We start from the raw sequence: 21,333 nt of genomic DNA, 5'->3' as shown, positions 1-21,333 counted from the left end.
CAAAGGTGTTTTGAGTTGAGTGCCAGGGTGCTTAGCATATTGAATATTTGTGGATTATGCTCTGAAAATGTTGCATAGCCATCTGATTTTGCTTTCCTCTGAATGACAAGTAAATTTGGAATAAGTTAGCATTGGTTTTGCAATAATTTATAAAACTAGGATATTATAGTGAACCCTTGGACAGACCAGAGTGTAATGAAGATGGCCAATATATGCTGCGGTCACATCTATGTGAGTGAGACGTAGTCAGAGCTGAGGCAGTTGCTGTAGGACAGGAGATAGAGCCCTCCTGTCCTGAGTCCTTTATATTCTATCCCTGTGCCAACAAACACTGTTCTGGCCAAGATCAACTATGAGAGATTTCTTTGTAATTGGTTGGTCCCTGGGGCGACCATGAGAGTGTAACCCCTTTGAGGACGAACAGTGGCTACTCTATAAAAAATTATTGCTTACCACGTCTCCCAATTGGAGCCAGCAGTGTGTTTGACTTAATAAATATAAATATAAAATTTCCTCCAACAACAACTATCTCCTTACATTGTGCATTAGATACAAATGTGTGTGCACTAAAATATTTATATAAAAACTATACTCAAACACCATAAACAACATGCAGTAGAGCTTATAAGATATCAAGGTTCACACCAGGTAACTTGCCCTTACGGATCCAAACCTTCATTAGGCATGGGATTTGCAGTCTTATCAATTAAGAAAATGTGCCAATTTTCCATGCTTAACAATGCCTGTTTTCACAGCACAATTATGTGCAATAGGCCAGGCCATTAAAATTATTGAATGTATGCCATCAAAGAAATCTTGATTTTCAGCAACTCGAGACGTTCTATAAAGCCCTTCGAAATTATAATCTAAAAATACCCTTGGACAGCAAATAAAATTTTCACATCATAAATTACATGAAGATGGTAAAAAAGTAGGAAATACTGTATGTGGGATTCCTGCCTAAATAGACACTAAGGGAAATACAGAAGTCAATGGAGCAACCAAACCTGCAACTGCTGTTATGCAATCTCATTCAGATATTCCTGTTAGTAATTATATGAAATCTCTAAAATTCAGTATAATCAGTAAATGGAATTATGAACCTGATAAAAACAATTGAAAGCAGATCTAGGCCAAAGTTGAAATATGGACTTCATCATGGGATCACAAGCACAAGTTATTTTGACCCCTTGTAGAATTGGTCATTCTCATTTGACACCTGGATATTTGATGAATGGTCTACATAATCCAGTCCCTTAATGTATAGAATGTAGAGTAAATCAGTTAAATATTTTTTGTAAGAATGTCCAAAATATAATCAGCAACAAATGTCAAGTTTTGGAAAAAAATCAATTACAGAAATTTTGTCAGAATTTCCACATTTGCAATGAACCCAATTACAGTTCACAGTTTTTAAAAAGTTGTAGTTTAGTTGTTAAAGTCTTAAACTTATTATTATTAAAGCAGATATTTTTGGCTAGCCCTCTGAGAGGAAAATGAATTAGCTCAGTCGTCTGGTTACACTACGTAATAATAATATTCTTGCTATGGTTCTTGAAGAGAATATGTTTGTTTTAGTACTGTTTTTAATTAGCTAACAAATTAAACTTTTAAGGTACTAAGTAAAAACAAATTTCTGTTATTTTAAGATGTTGAGTAAAAACAAATTTCTATTAAGATATAATTTAGTTCTGTTTTTAATTTTTTGCAGAAGCAATTAGTCTGCAACAACAAAAAAAGGTTTTAAAGTCTTTTAGGATTTGTATTGCCTTTTTACAGTTTGTATGATATTCTTTTACTTGGTGTTCACAATGTCAGTTAAAAATTTTAACAGAATCAAACCCAATAAGTTTTGAAAGAATAAAGAAACAGATTACAGTAGAAATTTCTTATAGAAGAATTAGCTTATAACTTTTCAAATTGTACCAGATTTGCTCCTTACTTGATCAGATATGTTGACATTAATTACTGCATTGTATTTGATTCATTTTCCATTATGTTTGTTGGCTGGACATTTTTTCTCCACATTAGACATGAAATTTGTGAAAAAGATCAGATAAAATCTATCCCAGCTGGCCAGGACATAATTATGATTGTGTCTATTTAAAGAAAATCACTATCAACATGTTATTTGTCAATGAAATTTCAAAATTGACTTGATGTTTAATGTTTGAAATGAAAAAAGGTTTGTCTGAAATTCTTTGTGGAATTAATCAAAGATTTTTTTGAATGCTACAAAGTGCTTAATCAATCTTTTCAGCCGTCTAGAGGAGTACTTACAAGATGGAAAGGTAGCTATTGGTGGAGAAGTTGATAGGGCAGAGAAATGGATATCACCAACCATACTGGTTAATGTTTCTCCAGACAGTAAGGTATGATTTTGCCCTTGTGTATTGGAATATTTATTATCCTGTTTATTATATTTTGTAAAATATTAACTTCGTCTTCCTATCCAAATCTAGTTTGCTAGGGAATGAGCTAAATTAAATAATCTAACTAACAAGATCCCTGTTTGGTTGCTTTGTCATTACAAGAATGCCTTACTTAAGTCACGTAGTTTTGCTGCAGACTATTTTATGATGGAGCTGAGTGACAGGTAAGAGGGCTCTTGCACTAGAGGAATTTCTTTTCCCCCAGTTCAGGTCTATATATATCTTTCTTTATGCTTTCTCATTATTGCATCTGTCAGTTTCATATCTTATTAGCTTTCTCTTATCTTGCTGTCCAGTCGTTCTAACCACTACTACTTAGTTCAGCTGTGGGGTTTCCCTTATTTACACCTTCATATCCTTTTACTGCATTTGGTGTATATTGATTCTCTTTAACTAGCCCTTCATCTTTTATCAGTTCCACATACAACAGATTATGAGATTTTATCAAGGGCATTTAGATCCTGTAGAAACAGAGAAATTAAAATAAATTCCATGAGGAAAGTGAACAGTGGGAAACTTGGGTCTCATTTACTGACAGTCAAGAAGCCTTTTATGCAACCTGTGATTTAGGTATAAATTTTAGTGAATCTAGCATTTAGGGTGCTTCCTGTGACATTGCTCCTTAAAATTTTGATTCCTAGAATCCTAGTGATATGGAAACCAAGGGACCATCAACAGAAATTTATACACGTTAAAAAAACATTGTCACCAATGTGATTCCTTACAACAATAAGAGGAAAGAGTTGCATCTTCATTAGAATTAGCAGATTTCTCCAGAAGAAAGCAGTACTGTACCATCAAATCTGGAAACCTAAAAACAGATGATAGTAAAATCCCTGTTGATATTAGGACCCACCTAAACTTCAGTTATGGCATTGGAATAATTTTCAACAGAGATGTAGTATTTCAGTGAAGACAAAATATTAGAAATGTGCCCAGGCAGCAGGTAAATAAGATCCCTAAAACATCGATGATCATCCTGACTAAAGGTGATCCAGAAATATCCTTCTGTTAATTTCGAAAATGAAAGATAGCTGAAACCGTTGAAATACTCCATATTTTTACAAGGGAGCAAACTAGATAATCACACTCTTTGTCCCTGGGAGTATCAAGTATCATGATCAACAGATTTGGAGTCACAATGGCAGTCTGCTGAATGTCCTCTGTGATGTTCCTCAAATATCAGTCAGTTGATACATGCCCTTGCAGGCAGTGGCTTTGCAAGTTGATGGAGGAAAAAGTATACCATTTGCTCCTTATTCTTACCTCCAATTGATAATGTTTTATATGTTGATCTGTTAGTGGTTTTTAATCAACTCCCTCTGCCATGCCTCCTACTCTGACCAAGAACTATAAACATCTGTTGTGGGGTGATGTTCTTGTTAAAACCATGGGAAATCTCATATCACATAAAGAAAAATGAGGATGTTTGGCTCCTTAACACAGGGTAGCCTACACATTTTCATGTTAAGACAGGCACTTTGACATCTACTGACCTTTCAGTTGCTAGTTTTAATTGCCATATTGATTTTGACTTAAGAACTTTCGATGACAAGCATATGAGTAGTCATGTACCAGTTATTATTAACACCAACAGGAATCCACTCTTGCAAAGTTACCAAGATGGAACCTTGAAAAAGGAGATTGGAAAATATTTCAAGAGTTGAGTTTGATGGTAGTGCAGAGCCATTCCTAAATGTGGATAAATCCATTGAATGACTTACTCAGTAGACGCCTTCATACAGTAGTACCATAGTGATCATTAGAACTTACGAACTTGCAAAGGACTACAAGTAGAACTGTGACCCAATGCTACAGACAGTGTACAGAGGAGTTTTTAAGAATCCATGGATCAGTTCTGCTGTGTAGTAACAACAGCCAGGTGTCAGTCTTGGTCAGCCTTTGTTTCTCAGTAAATAGTAGAACTCCATTACCTGATGTTTGGAGGAAAGTTAGGAAGAAACCAGGCAAATTTATCCCAAATCCACCACAGATTTTAAAAGTGAATGAACCATCCTTATACTCGTACATGACTGTTGTATATGAGGTGAATAATGCTTTTGTAATGGTATAGGGAAAAATTAGATAGGAAAGCATAAAGAGAAAGAGAGAGAATAGAGAGAGAGAGACAGAAAGAGAAAAAGGATAAAGAGACAGAGAACAACGATTAAGTCTTGGTTGTTATGTATTGCGAGACTAGAAGTGTTGAGTGAGCAAACCGTGAGAAACCGTCTTACACGAACTCAAAACAGTGAGCAAGTATATCGTAGAGAGTACGTTGTAGCAATAGTTTGTTAAACACACTCACTGCCTGTTGTTGCTGTCGATGTTTTGGCTCACTTTGTTGTGGTTAATGGTTCTATGTGTTTTGCTTCTCCGCGTTGCACCATTACTGTTTTTTGTTCACTTCTGTTTGACATTTTATTGCAGGATTTTATTTCTTCATATAAGTTTTGCTTGCTGCCGTAAAACCTAAGTTCGTTTTGTAGTTTTTCGTTTCACTGTAACTTGAGTAATTGCACTGATATTTCTGTTAATGTCTGTCTGTTTCGTCTCACCTTCTGGATCCTATATCACTGCCACCAATTTATGTCGTGCCTGACATATTAGTTTCTCTTCTTACCTACATATTTCTTCTAAGTTGACAAAACATTCGTCCACAGCGTCTCTTTCGTAGTCAGCCGCTTATGAGTATGTTATTTTGAAAGGGAATTAGATTAATGTAATTATATCTCAGAAAGGCGTAATGGAGACGAATTGGTAGCTTATTACTTTAATGATGAAAGTTAACTGCAAACTCAAGTACAACTTACGGTTACAGTTACTATCTCGAAATCACTCTTGCTAGGCAGTTCAGTTAAGTCTGTTTGGGACCACAAAAGCAAGGGGAAGCTGCGTCTTTTCTTATGGGTTGACTGAGACTCGAATGCTCTTCTTCTGGCTTCTTGCTTCTCTGGAACCCCTCGTTTTTCTTGTTATCGTCCAACTCCTCCTTTTCAGTTCTCCATTGGAAGATTTTATCTGTAAGGCCTCCCCTCAAATAGCTTGATTGGGAAGGATGGTGGTGGGTGTTGTTAAAATCTCTCCTTAGAGGATTTGATTGGAAATTACCTCAGGAGGAGGTGTAAAGGACTCCTCCCTAGAATGTTTGATTGGAGAGATGTTGAACTACATCACTTTGTCCAGCCCTTTTCCATGGAATTTCAATGTAAACGCCTCCTGTTGAAGGTGGGGTTATAGATATGGCTGGAATGTTAGCTTCTGACGAGGTGCTGAGTGATCCTTAGTCAGCTAAATCGCGAGGGCACAGTTTCCAGATTTTACGATCAGTTTTATGGCCCTGGGCACGATATACTTGCTCACTGTTTTGAGTTCGTGCAAGACTGTTTCTTGCGGTTTGCTTACTCAACACTTCTAGTCTTGCAATACATAACAACCAAGGCTTAATTGTTGTTCTCTCTCTCTCTCTTCTCTCTCTTTATTCTTTTTCTCTCTCTGTCTCTCTCTCTATTCTCTCTCTTTCTCTTTATGCTTTCCTATCTAATTTTTCCCTATACCGTTACACTTTGGCAAAAAACTTCTCAAACATATCTTACCAATCTGAAGTTTACCTAGGTCACCAGTATAGATGCAGTGAAGAACAGATACCACTAGAATTTACTGTAAAAATGGAGGAATCTCAACAACCTTCCATGCACAGAAAAAAATGTTTGATTCAGCATTTTTAGAGGAGGCGTGAAGTATTCGTGGATTTTAGCTATTCCCGGGTGGCTGTGGTCCCTATCCCCCGCAAATACCGGGAGTTGACTATATATATATATATATAGACACACAGTAGAACCCTGGTCCTCGACTGTACTAGAACTCGACATAATTGGATTTCAACACGAAATGTTGAGTAAATTTTGCGTCGGAGCTCAAACAACAAACCGAAATCCGACCCGATGAATCATATGATGTTTGTTAAAAAAAGAGTTTCAGGCAGCTGCCGCTAGTGGGCGTTGTTGGTGGCGTTCTTCCCATGCTTATTTAAAAGCATTTAAAGCCTACACATCCTGCTGCTGTTGAAAAACAAGCCAGATTATCACATTAAATTAATAATACAGTATTTATAAGCCGAATTACTGTATGTCTGTTATCGTAAAATTAAGAAAAATTTCCTAAATTATGTTGGAACTCAGCAGCTGGTGGCAGATATAAACAAACCACAGCGCCACCCTGGTGGTGTATCGCGGTACTAATTACATAAACATTCAGTATAACTACTGAATGTATTTATGGTCAATTTCATACAGAGTCTACTGGAATAGTGTACAAAATCACTGTAAAACATCTTTCAGTAAATATGTACTGAAAGATGTTTTACAGTGATTTTGTACACTATTCCAGTAGACTCTGTACGAAATTGACCATAAATACTGAATGTTTATGTAATTAGTACTGCGATACACCACCAGGGTGGCGCTGTGGTTTGTTTATATCTGCCACAAGCTGTCGAGTTCCGACGTAATTTAGGAAATTTTTCTTAATTTTATGATAACAGACATACAGTAATTCGGTTTATAAATACTCTATTATTAATTTAATGTGATAATCTGGCTTGTTTTTCAATGTTATCATTATTAACAACAGTTTTCGTGTGTACCCGTTGCAGTACATTGTGGTAGTGCCTATAGGCTACCTAGCCTAGCCTATGGCGCTCGGTCTATCGTCGGTAATACGGCTGCATTGGTCATAGGCCAATATTTTTGATACAGTATGCATTTAAAAATGTAAAAAGTGCTTCTGATACGGTAAATTATTCAACTCTGAACTTATTTAATTGTAATTTGTGTAAAGTTTTGTATAAAAAGGCAAGGTTGGGGTAATGACTGGTGGTCAGGAATGGATTAATCCATTTTCATTTATTTCTTATGGGAGCAATTAACTCAGAATTCGACAAAATCGAATCAGAATTCGACAAAATTGAATCTCGACACCTCTTCTGGAACGAATTAGCGTCGAGGACCGAGGTTCTACTGTATGTATATATATTATATGAATATATATAAATATAGCTTTTGAGAGAAAAATTGTCCCTTATTCAGATAATCTCCCATTAGCCCTAGATAAAATAATAAAATAAATTGAATTATGTGTATCAATTAACATATTTTCATTTTGGGGAGTCATTCTATAAACAAAAATTCGGGTGCAGAGTGGGCAGTACTCAAAGACCTGTTTTAGCCAACCTCTACATGGAATATTTTGAAACTGTAATAATAAGTGCGATGAAACCTAAGGACTTGCTATGGATGAGATATGTAGATGACATCTTAACATTTTGGGATAATAAGTGGGGAAATTTCAATGAATTTCTGTCAAAATTAAATGCATTAGTGCCTAGCATCAAATTTAAAGTTGAATGGGAAACAGACAACAAAATTCCCTTTCTTGACACTTTAATAATTAGAGACACGACAGGATACAATTTTACCATATACAGAAAACTAACTTCCTCTCTGTCATTCATACATCCATTTTTATAGCTATCATGATATCTCATTCAAAGTTGGCATAGCCAGCAATTTATTCTTAAGAGGCTTAAGGATTTGCTCCCCGGATCTCCTGGAAAAGGAAATTGAACTAATCCACAAACAGCTGTCATCTTTAAATTACCCCGACCATTTAATTGAGAAATCAATCCACAAAGCAAACCCTGTTTTCTACCTTCCCCCCCGTAACAAGACCAGAGAGATGCCTAACAATAAAATAAAGATCCCACACCTGGACAGGATTAAGACATTGACAAAGGCACTTGGAAACTCTAACCCTTTTGCTTTTACCTACCCAAACACCTTAGCCAAATCCCTGATGTAACATCCAACAAAAACCAGTCCCCAAAGACACAGGAGTTCATGAAATCCCTTATCTCGACTGTGACCAATCTTATATTGGCTTCACAGGCAAATCACTCCCCCAAAAGATTAACACAGCATAAATGTTCAGTTAGGTATGGTCAACAGAGCTCAGCTATTTTTAACCACATAAATAACCATAACCACAGAATAAACTGTAATATGTCTCATAATTTATAGCAGAAATTGTCGGTTCAAAAGCCGGATGGTGGAATCAGCCTTGATCAAACAAAGAAATGCAATGAGTCTCTCAAGAGGCACTTGAGATTCAGATATTATAGATAAACTCTTCCTGCAACCAATGATTAAGAAGAGAAATTGTCAACTGGAGTGACTTAATGGCTGACCTGTGGATCTTCTGGTATAAATACAACTTTTCTGCAACTTTTTATCATTCACAATTGCTTGAGGAGAAAGAGTTTGGTCTCTGAAATATATACTTTAATTTCCATATTTTGGCATTTCTATGGGCTCCTTATGTTTGATGGAATTCTGTTTTTTTAACATATATATATATATATATATATATATATATATATATATATATATATATATATATATATATATATATATATATATATATATATATATATATATATATATATATATATATATTATATAAAGAGATTCATTTATCATACATTACCACAGGTGAAAAATAAAAGGGTGTAGGTCCTGACCGGTTTTGACTTTATTTCCAATCCATTGTGAAGGACTGATGCATAGTATTAGAAGTCACAAATTTATATACGGCAGGAACAGTAGTGACGAACATACACAACCATTAGAGACTACATATCCAGCCACAGGCTGCTGTCAAGGTAGGAGTGGCCTTCAAAACTCATTTGGCTAAAAATCACAATATAATTCTCAGGGGACAATACTGATAAACATACCGACCATAGGCGACCTCAGATCCACATCTGACAGGTGTCAGGGAGGCAGAGTTTGGAAAGTCATTAGCACTACTGCCCCTGTACTGTGTTTACAAATATGATAATCCTATTTTCATACATCTCTACTGCCTACCTTGAAATTTAAACAATTTACAAATTTCTTTTGATATTAAAGGATCAAGTTTATAAATCCCTTGACTAATATTCATATTATGGTTGTAACTTTCTTTTACAAAGCTAGATTCAATGATATTCCTTTCCAGTGTATTATTAGAATAAACAATCCTTTTTGCCCCTTCCCAGTTGGTAGCATGATTGTTCTCACTAACATGTACAAAAATACCACTGTTCCCCTGTGCATATCTCACACATTTCTTATGCTGCTCAATTCTTTTTCCCAGTGCTTTCCCTGTTTGCCCAATATAAAAGTTGTCACAAGACTTACATGGAATTTTATGTACACACCCTTTAGTATTGTCAGGGGAGTTCTGGATAAGTACATTGTTCATTGTTTTATTATTCTTAAATGCAACATTAACACCAAAATTCTTAAGAAGATGGGGGATATCTTTCATTATTATTATAAGGCAGTACAAGCAAATTTTTTGTGTTGTAAGGTTCTTTTTGGTTTTGATACATAGTCTTTATTGCCACTTCAAATGCAATGTTTAATACACTGTCAGGGTATTTCAATTTCTTGCCTGCATTCCTAATCTTATCTATTTCCTCATCAGTATATTCAGGGCTACATACCCATAATGCTCTTAAAAACATAGATGAAAACACTGATTTTTTAATCATAATTTGTCCGGACAAAGCAATAAGGTTAAAAATGTGGTTCGGATTCCACAATAAGCTGTAGGTCCCGTTACTAGGTAACCAATTGGTTCTTAGCCACGTAAAATAAATTTAATCCTTCAGGCCAGCCCTTGGGGAGCTGTTAATCAGCTCAGTGGTCTGGTTAAACTAAGGTATACTTAACTCTCCATTGCTTGATCGATAGGAAAAGCTAGGAAGTATTTAGGAATCTAAATTTTCACTCTTAAAACGAGAATAGTAAATTCCGACATGGAATCTTCAATTCCAGGCCACGTGGGCCCATCCCCAAATGTCTGCCATCTTTGATTTGTGAGTTCCATTAGAAATTCCATTGCTATAAAACCACAGGCACAGCACTCATATATGCTTTTCTTTCACTCACTAATTTTTATCCATACATCCGTGCACATCGCCGCATTTTTGAAAGTAATAAACCTTTTAGTTTTAACTGAGTAGGATATTCCTCAGTAAGCCCGTAGTATTCTTGTAAGTTTATTTATTAATGAATATAAGTGAGAATTTCGTCTTTCATTCATTACTGCAGGAGTCCCCGAGTGGTGGGAAAGAAGGGTAGGCCCAGGTAGAAGGACAGACATGCAGTCAAGATGACCCCCCCTCCCCCCACCCGCCTAACTCATTCATTTGTCGGCAGATGTTACGAGACCAGAATTAAAACATTGAAGTACTGTTAGACATGTGTGAGCTAAGTTTGTTTGATAACGGAGAATAACAATCTCTTTCCTTCCCCACGGCAGTCCGCATTGCCTCCGTGCATGTTATAAAATTAAGCATTTTTTTCTCTCTTTTCTTACCCTGGTGTGTTGGAGATTTTAGTACTCGATAGGATCGATGTACTGTTATCATTACGCCATATTTAAAATTATTTAACAGAGCAAGGAAAATTTCCTCTACACACCATAAGTGTATTACCCCATAAGCCTTTTCTTTTATTAGGTCTGCAGCATCTCTCCACAAAATAAAATATACCTAAAGGCTTACGTTAGCTTGGGCTAAATTTTCATTCATTAAGAACCACTAAGCCTATTCAGACATATTAACGGACGCCCTGAAGTTTTCTTACTCAGACATATTAATTTCTAACTGAAATTTGTCTTATACAGACATATTAAATTTTAAGTCTTTTCAGACACCTTGAAATTTGTCTCATTCAGACATTAATTTTCGTTAATTCTGAACAATTGAGCTTTCAGACATCCTGGCGTTTGTCTTATTCAGACATATTTGTCTTATTCAGACACTAATTTTCATTCATTCTGAACAATTGAGTGTTTCAGATTTGTCTTATCCAGACATATTAATTTTTTAACAAAGTCTTTTCAGACACCCTGAGATTTTTCTTATTCAGACATATTAATTCTCATTCACTCTGAACAGTTGAGTCTATTCAGACACCTTGAATCTGTTCATTTCTAACAATATTGAGTCTCATCAGACATATTGAACCTGTTCCCTCGAACAGGCCTGAGTCTTTTCAGACAACTTGAGTCCTTCGGGACACCCTGAGTCTTTTGAGACACCGCGAGTCCTTCGGGACACCTTGAGTCTTTCAAGACACCCTGAGTCCTTCGGGACACCCTGAGTCTTTCGAGACACCCTGATTCTTTCAGATATACTGTATTGATTTTCTAACAGGTCACACCCATATAAGCGTTATTTCAAGATATCTACGACATCCAGAGCCCAGCAAAATGAGGACTTCAAATTCTACATGTCTGCTGGAAAGGACATGGGACTATTAGGACAAGCCCTGAAGGAATGGGTCCAAGAGAGGGTAGACGGTGCCAAGGAAGAAAGAGAGTCAGAAAGAAGAGCCCAGGAGAAATGAGAAGAGGCAGGAGAAGAAGAAAGAAAGAATTGCCCAGGAGAAATGAGAAGAGGCAGAAAGACAGGAGAAGGAGAAAGAAAGAATAGCCCAGGAGAAACGAGAAGAGGCACAAAGACAGGAGAAAGAGAAGGAAAGAATAGCCCAGGAGAAACAAGAAGAGGCAGAAAGACAGGAGAAAGAGAAAGAAAGAATAGTCCAGGAGAAACGAGAAGAGGCAGAAAGACAGGAGTAGGAGAAAGAAAGACAGGAGAGGGAGAAGGAAAGAGCTCATCAGCTTGCAATGGCAGCTCACGACATGCGCAACACATCAACACCCTCTCCTCACTCAACCCTCAGTAGTGTAGGCACCCTCATAAGAAAATGGGACGAAGTCAAGCCTGAAGCCTGGCCCGACCATATTGAAAAGGTCCTGACGACCTATCAGCCCTCTACTGAAGAAATTTCTCTGATCCTGGGACGACACCTTGAAAGAAAGGGTGCCATTGCATTCAACGCTCTCCCCCCTGAGGATCGAGGAAATCTTAACCCTGTCCGCCAAGCCATTACAAAGGCTTTTGGAATAACTCCCGACTGTTGGAGGAAAAGGTGGAGAAATATGCCCAAGGAATCAGGCCAAACCTGATCTGAGTGGATCTTCAAAAAGACCCAGGCCCTAAAATGATGGCTAGAATCTCTGAAAGCCACTAGTGTAGAGGAAGTCCTTGAACTTTTCCAGCTCGAGGGCTTCTTATTTTATGCCCTGCCAACTCTCGCCACTCATTTGTGTGATAAGGCGCCTAAGACAGTGGTCGAGTGCTGCCGTTGGGCTGGCGTATGGGATACGCATCATCCCCATCTTAGTTCCCATGGCTGAAAATTATATCCCTCCTTACCTTCCTTGACCAACTCCCAGCAACCTCACAAGAATGGGCACCCCCATAAGAAACTGGTGTGTGGGTATTGTAAGAGAACAGGGCACACCACTGAACAGTGCTGCTTGAAGGCAGAGAATCAGCCAGAAAACCCCTCTACGTCCTCAAACGTGACAACACCCCAAGCCACACCTGGGTCGTGGGCGAAGGGTAAGGGGCCTGCTCCCTCCTATGGGACAGTGCCAGGTAAAGATTATAGCCAGAGTTATTGCACTCTGCCCAATGAACAAAGTGCCCTAATAATAATAAATCAAGTACTCCCGCCCTTGCCTTGGCAGTCACCGATCCAACATCTTTAGGTCCTCCCACCCAGGGTCCCATTTATGTGGCACTGCCCCGAGGTAGGTGCCCTGCCAGCCAGGTCAAAGCATTTGATGATTCTGGCACACAAATGTCCCTCATAAGGGAATATAAAGTTCCCCGTGGAACTATCATCAACAGACATAAATTCGTCATGATTGAGGGTATCAGTCACTTTAAAATGATACTTCATACTGTCAAGTTGAGGATCACAAGACCTCATAGATCTGAAATTTGCGACCTTGCAGTCGCCAGATATATTCCTGGAGGTTATGACCTCCTGGGACAGGACTTCCAGTCCCCATCTAAGTTAGAATCCAGGGGTCCAAATCCCCCAGATCATTTATTAGGCACAAGTAAAACATAAACGCCTAATTTCGTTCCACTGACAGTGTCACCTGAATGCAATTTGCAGTGGCCCTCTCCACCAAGATCGATTCCCGATCCCATTCCAGTGCCCGGCCATGCTGGGGCAAGGCCTCAAGTAGATCCCCCTCCAGGGGATCCTACTCTTGATTCACAATCTCTGCCAGTGTCACTTGGGTGCACTGGGCAGTGCCCAGCTCTGTCTGTCCCAAACGACGAACAAATTCCAAATCAATTATTAGTGCCTGGCCCCACCTTAGTGCCAGTGCCAGAGCACGCCCTGATCTCCATTCAAGAGATCCCAGTCTGGGCCCCCTCTCTTCACCTGGCTTGGCTCTGCTACTAATGCCGGTAAGAGAGATGGATCCTTCCGACCCCAGTGGAAGCTCACCCAAAGATGCGGCCTCGCAACCCGTGCCTGAGCTGGTCATTCTTACCTGCGAGCCTCTCACACCCCCCACGACTTCTTTCACTCTGTCTCAGTCTGCTGCAGACACAGCAGTGAGTAAGGATTCTACCATGTCTCAAATGGCTGATGAACTCCAGGAACTGCGACGGATTGTGGTAGAGCTTGTAAAGAAGGCCCCTGCGTCAGCTGTCAAGGAAGCCGACACAGGTGTCACTCAAATACCCTCTGGACCTGGTTCCACCGATTCCCTGACCGAGACAAACCATCAGAGTAAGAGAGCTCCATGGAGCAAATACCAGAGGCGTGGATAATTCCAGGTAGCTTAAGGGGATCCCCAAGCTCTCCTGGCACCTGTGCCAAAATGGCACAGTGCCATCCCTTTATCCTATGAAGGCTTTGGCACCTCTATCCAGACGAGGATGTCAGGGCCCTTCCCCTATTTATTTCCTTTACAACTCTATCTCTTATTCTATCCCTTTAACATTTCCCTTCCTTACTTTTGATTATTACATTTATTTTATGCCTTACCAAGGCCCCCATTTTATGTCAATCCCTTCTGCCCATGCAGAGTGCCATTACAGGTATGCCAACTGTACAGGTCCTATGACCTCCCTTTCATGCCTACCGTAGCATGATGCATTTAAAATACAATATGCCATCACCGTTAGTTATTATTATATGAGTGCCAACTTAGCACAGTGCCATTATCACAGATGCTGACAAATGATCCTGCTGGAGGGGTTGCGCCCTCTGGCTACCTTTGTGGCCCTCTTGGGCTAAGAAATGATCGTAGCTGTCTTCCATAGACTAAGGAATGTAATTTTGGCGTATTTAATCGTCATCTTCATTTTACAACCATTGATTACTTGGAATCTCATCTATTCTCTTTGTGAATCTGTGTAATAAATCTTGAGTCTCAGACTCGCGACCTTGTGTTATAGTGCCCGAATGGCACTGAGCCGTTGCTCAAGTATCGTAGAAACACCTAACCAAGACCACGTTTACCTTAGTGTAATGCCTCTTCAAGGCAGACTAACTGCATGTGTGCAAAACTTGTAATTAATTATTATTAAGAGTGCATGAAGTATCTCTAGAATTAACCTAGTATTGATTCATTGTTTTAACTATACCACTACATTGTAAAAAATATTCTGCGTAACGTTGCCTTAACGTAATAGGAATTTAATGATAAAAATATGTCATTTCTAGCAGCAAATATTTGTTCTGCATTAATGTAAATGTTACAATGTTCTTTGCCTCCTGAAATTCATTGCTACACAAAAGCTTAAGTTAAATTATAAGGCACCAAAGGGAAATGAGAGAGAAGTAAAGTATAGTGTTTAAGTGAGTTTGCTTGCTGGTAATCATTCTCACCCAATCTAGGGTGTGAATGCTAACTTGGTTGGGGAGGTGCAACAAATGGGCCCTCTTTTCTCGCAGCCTCACCTGTTTTTACATTTGCAACATAATTGAGAAAAATAAAAATTGTTTTCAATTTATTTAATTACAAGAACTGTGGGTTTCCACTCACCCCTTCAGAATCTCTCTCCTTCATTCCCCAAAATGGTTAAGTCTAACCCCCCCTTCGGTAACATATATGAAAATATATTATTTCCGAGGTAGAGCGAATTGGATATTAAAGGACGTTTGTAGCTTACTGATTGAATATGAATCACGGTGATGTGATAAAAAAAGTCATAATATGGCTGCATGCGACAAACGCACTACGTGGTTAGCATGGCAGAGGTGGGTGAATATCGTCTCCAAATACAAACACCTGAGTTCGACGGGCGATTTGTATATGGGAAGACAATATCCACTTATACCTCACTTGCTGGCAGCGTGGGTTAAAATGCGTCCACTGTAGTCCTGAGTTCTTGTCTTCGCTGGTTCGAGCCCAGGAGAAGACGAACTTATCACTAAAAAATTCCCCTTCGGTAACATATATGAAAATATATTATTTCCGAGGTAGAGCGAATTGGATATTAAAGGACGTTTGTAGCTTACTGATTGAATATGAATCACGGTGATGTGATAAAAAAAGTCATAATATGGCTGCGTGCATAAACAAAACGCATCACGTGGTTAGCATGGCAGAGGTGGGTGAATATCATCTCCAAATACAGGTAGTCGTCAACTTACGACGGCATTAGGTTCTGACAGAGTGGTCGGAAGTCGATCTCGTCGTAAGTCGACCAACCACATATGTACATGTATTCTGTACCTACCGTGTATTATCCATCATATATCCTAAGTATGACTAGCCTACATATACATTTTATATTATCCAAAAAATGTGCATGTATAGTACTGTACCTATTTTTACGTTTAGCATATGAAATCTTATCATGCTTGAACTCCTTGATTAATACTTACTTTTATTACTGTATTTAACATTTTTATTGTAGGCATTCAAACCATCTGTCTGGTCTGTTTACATTTTCTTATCCGCCATTTGCATTGCCAATCGGCTACACGTATGACGTATTATTTACTTTTGTTTATTTATAGGTTTGAATTAAATACATACCGTATTTGACGGCGTATAAGACGCACTTTTTTAACAAAAAAAATGGCCTAAAAAATCCCCCTGCGTCCTATGTACATAATGTAGGCTCAAAATTTAAGAATTTTGGCCGAAATTATACATGAAACGTCACGTAGATGTTGTAGCCTAGCGTAAAATTCGGTGTTATCCTAATAACCTATTAAAAAACAAAGTTTATAATTATTTATCATTATCACTTACCATCACCGCAATTACTACTGCTAGTATTATAATCAATATCTACGTTGTTATTATCGATATTTTCATTAAAATGTTAATATCATTATCGTAGTCTACAGCGGATCGCCGCATTCCACATTTATAGATATAAACAGTACGTGTGCTGCCACCTATTGGTGATTATCTCGAGAGCTTTACGGATAACAAGGCTTCGTTCAGTTGGTAGTTGGCAATTCCTGCTAACATTCTCTTTATGCATAACAACATGGCTTCGATCAATTGGTGGTTGAAATTCCTGCTACCATTCTCTTTAGGCATAATAACAAGGCTTCATTGAGTTGATATCAAAAGTAACTCGTGCTAGCATTCTCTTTTAAGAATAATAACATGGCTTTGTTCAGTTGCTCATGAGACTCGAGCTGTTACATAGGAAACACTTTTATTTATTGAATTTTACCCTTGATTGCATACTTTTATAATATATAATGGATATATATAACATATATTACCGTAGGTAACATCTTTATTAATGTTTTTGTTGATTCTGGCGGTAAGAAACAATGTTTACAAATGAATGTGTTGCGATCTATTGGTAAACCTATGAGGTAGCTTTCAGCAGCAGACGAAACATTCGATCGTAGTAAATGGCTGATTGTATAATACATATTTTGATAAATATAAATATGGTAAATAACTTCTTTATTAATGTTTTTGTTGATTCTGTTGGTAAGAAACAATATGCATATGATAACCTAATACTACAGTTTTTACTTACCAAAATCATATGAGCATAGGCTAGAAACCTTATTTTTTCCCTCAGTGTCCTGCTGAAATTGGGGTGCGTCCTATGCAGACATGCGTATTATAAGCCATCAAATACGGTAATTTGTTATTACATTTGATTTATTTGCAAAAAAGAAATACAAAATACATTACAAAAATATGAATCTTTTACCATTTTGAACGACACAAACACACTATGTTGCCGAAAGCTGAGCATCTCTCGGATATGAGGCCTGCGGTAGCGGAAAAAGTATTAAAAATGAATAAACGGCGTATTTTAGCAAAGTATAAAATTAAATTATTATATATATTATATTGTCGTAGCCGTCGTAAAAGTCGGTCAGTCGTAAGTCGCATAGGTCGTAAGACATTTTAACGACTACCTGTACAAACACCTGAGTTCGACGGGCGATTTGTATTGGAAGACGATATCCACTTATACCTCACTTGCTGGCAGCGTGGGTTAAAATCGTCCACTGTAGTCCTGAGTTCTTGTCTTCGCTGGTTGAGCCCAGGAGAGAAGACGAACTTATTATCACTAAAAATTCCCCTTGAAAACATATGAAAATATATTATTTCCGATTTTTAATTGGATATTAAAGGACGTTTGTAGCTTATGATTGAATGAATATATATATATATATATATATATATATATATATATATATATATATATATATATATATATATATATATATATATATATATATATATATATATATATATATATATATATATATATATATATATATATATATATATATATATATATATATATATATATATAATATATATATATATAAATATATATATATATATATATATATATATATATATATATATATATATATATATATATATATATATATATATATATATATATATATATATATATATATAATCATATATATCATATATATATATTTATATATATATATATATATATATATATATATATATATATATATATATATATATATATATATATATATATATATATATATATATATATATATATATATGAAAATAAGAAGGCCCATAAAACACTATTTAAACGTTGAAACCATATATTTAGTAGGCACTTGCTTCTGTGCCCCTGTTCACTGGTAGAATATGGACAGGTGGAAAGTTACAATGGTATATATACAAAAACATGAAGGTGTGGCCTTAGGCCTCCGATGTTAAGGAGGTGGCGTTTCTTAAGAAGGAGGAGATTGACCAAATTCCTTAATCCTCGGACCACTTTTGAAGAAGATGACCCAAGAAACGCGACCGCCAGATCCATCGCCAAACGGGAGCTAATGAGGCCAAAAACCACTAGGGAATTTGGTCAATCTCCTCCTTCTTAAGAAACGCCACCTCCTTAACATCGGAGGCCTAAGGCCACACCTTCATGTTTTTGTATATATACCATTGTAACTTTCCACCTGTCCATATTCTACCAGTGAACAGGGGCACAGAAACAAGTGAGGGAAATATATGGTTTCAACGTTTAAATAGTGTTTTATGGGCCTTCTTATTTTCATATTACACTGTAGTATTACAGGAAAAGACATTCATATATATATATATATATATATATATATATATATATATATATATATATATATATATATATATATATATATATATATATATATATATATATATATATATATATATATTTATATATATATATATATATATATATATATATATAATATATATATATATATATATATATATATATATATATATATATATATATATATATATATATATATATATATATATATATATATATATATATATATGCAGAAGATGAGCCCTATTCATACAGAACAAGCCCACAGGGCCATTGATTCAAAATTCAAGCCTCCAGAGAATATGGTGCTCATTAGAAAAAATTGACAGAAAGTAATGGGAAATATGAAAGGAAGAGATGTGTATATGTATATGTATAGCTCGATTTCCCCTTTGTTGCAGGTCATGACAGAAGAAATTTTTGGGCCTATTCTTCCAATCATGAATGTTAACTCAGCCTATGAAGCAATTAGGTTCATTAATTCAAGGTGAGATTTTTAGTAAGTTCTTTTCATTGTATACAATAATTTTCATAGACTCTTAAATCAAATATTTGATTGCCAATACAGATCTTTGTAGAATATTTTTCAGCATGAAGCAGTTACACCTTACAGGGTGGCCACCTTCATACTTGAAGTATAGACAGACTAAGAGAAGGGCAGAAAAACTGCAGGGAGAATAAATTGCTCTAAAGGGAAGTAAATGTAGAGAGAAAGATGGATAAAAATTGGATCTCAAACTAAAAGATGTAAATGGTACTGCCTGAAGAGAATGCAGTCCTGGGTTGTGGAGGGACATTCTGAAGGTTTTGTGGAAAACAGATGACAGGCAGAACTGAATGATGCAAGAGAGGAAAACGTTATTGGAAGTTTGAATGCTCTCAGAGTTCACTTGGTCAGATTTCCAGAACTCCAGTGGGCTATTTACAGTCAAGTAGAAAAATTAAGTTTTTTGATTTGTTGTAAGTACTCATAATGCTTAGGGATCCAAACCTCAAAATGTGTACAGTATCTATCATCCACTGGAGTTATAAGTGGGAGGAACTGAAAATTATGGGTCTTGAATATAATTTCTCATGTATTGCACATCAGGAAAAAATGGTAGGAAATGCAGACATTCCTTGCCTAAAGGGAATACTTGTATCATGTGGCGTGTAACCCAGATATAGTCACAAAGGGGCATTGCTCATGGTCTTGCCTTGATATCACATACACCCTTTTATGCTTACAATCTCTGCAACTGAGCATTTAGGTATATCTTGAAAGATCATTCACACTTTGTTCCATATAGATGCAACCTCATAATGTCTTAATTAGTTATGACATAATTTCATTGATCAGTTGGCAACTATAAGTATACCCAATTTGAGTAAATGTGATTACACATAATTCTCTCTGGATTGCTGTATTTGATAACCAGCAAGGAAATGATCTTTCCTGCCATTGGAAACCTTAACCCTTAAGGGACGGGCTAAATATATATCAAGCACACCCCCAGACTGGGCAAACTTTAAGTTTCGCCAGTTTAAGGAAAAAAAAACACATCAGTGGAAAGAAGATATGCAAATGCACATAGTGTAAAAAAAAAAAAATTAAAACATTTTTCCCTACCTTCCACAGGAAGTTGAAAGTGAGTATTTACAACCCTGTGTGGGGCTTCTTTTCCAAGATACTTGTAAAAATATGCTAAATTTACCAAGTTATGCATGTTTTTGTTAACAATTTATTTTATTTCATTTTGTAAAATTATGATTACAGCTCACACAATATCATAACAGATAAGAAGTAAAATCAGTAACAAATTCCGAGTACTGTATAATTTGTTGTAAAATATTTACGAGATTTACTGAGATGGGAGAGATGCAGTAACTTTTTGTGAGGTTTACATGTTTTTTCTAATATTTCTTTGCGCTTATCTTTGCAAAATTACAATTATAGCTGATATACTATCATGAAAGATAAGAACTAAAACCAACAGCAGTCCCTGGGTATACAGTGTCCCCCCATTTTTACGTGGGAATAGGCTCCTGAACCTACCGTGGAAATGCAAAAATCCCCTCAAAAAATGCTTATAACTGGCTTATATCAGCCAAATACCTTGCACCCCTTAAACTAAAATGCTTATAACTGCCTATTTTAACATTTCACAGCTTAATTTGATAGTTCAAACAAAAATATACCTTAAATTATCATACTAAAACAATTTAATATTTCAAACAAAAATACATCCTAAACCATCATCACAAAACACCTAAAGTAACCTTACATTGCAGTGCTCTTTCACCACTGTTACTTGTAAGTAGGCTATATACACCCCTAAAATGCTTGTAATTGCCTATTTTAACAGTTCATCGCCAAACTTGACAGTTGAAAAAAAAAATATA

The 21,333-nt window shown here is 36.6% G+C and overlaps 1 protein-coding gene across 1 annotated transcript in view; it reads left to right on the top strand.

The window, feature by feature from the left end:
* LOC136843497 (aldehyde dehydrogenase, dimeric NADP-preferring-like) overlaps positions 1-21,333 on the top strand; it is a 177,663-nt gene that overhangs the window by 94,935 nt on the left and 61,395 nt on the right. Inside the window, exons 9-10 of the mRNA XM_067112032.1 lie at positions 2,261-2,372; positions 19,353-19,438. Coding sequence (XP_066968133.1) covers positions 2,261-2,372; positions 19,353-19,438 — 198 coding nt within the window. The remainder of the gene's footprint in view (positions 1-2,260; positions 2,373-19,352; positions 19,439-21,333) is intronic.

Source organism: Macrobrachium rosenbergii, chromosome 11, assembly GCF_040412425.1.
Source record: "Macrobrachium rosenbergii isolate ZJJX-2024 chromosome 11, ASM4041242v1, whole genome shotgun sequence".
In the NCBI taxonomy this organism is placed as follows: domain Eukaryota; kingdom Metazoa; phylum Arthropoda; class Malacostraca; order Decapoda; family Palaemonidae; genus Macrobrachium; species Macrobrachium rosenbergii.
Note: the sequence above shows the minus strand (reverse complement) of the source record. Positions and strands in the feature narration are given on the sequence as shown.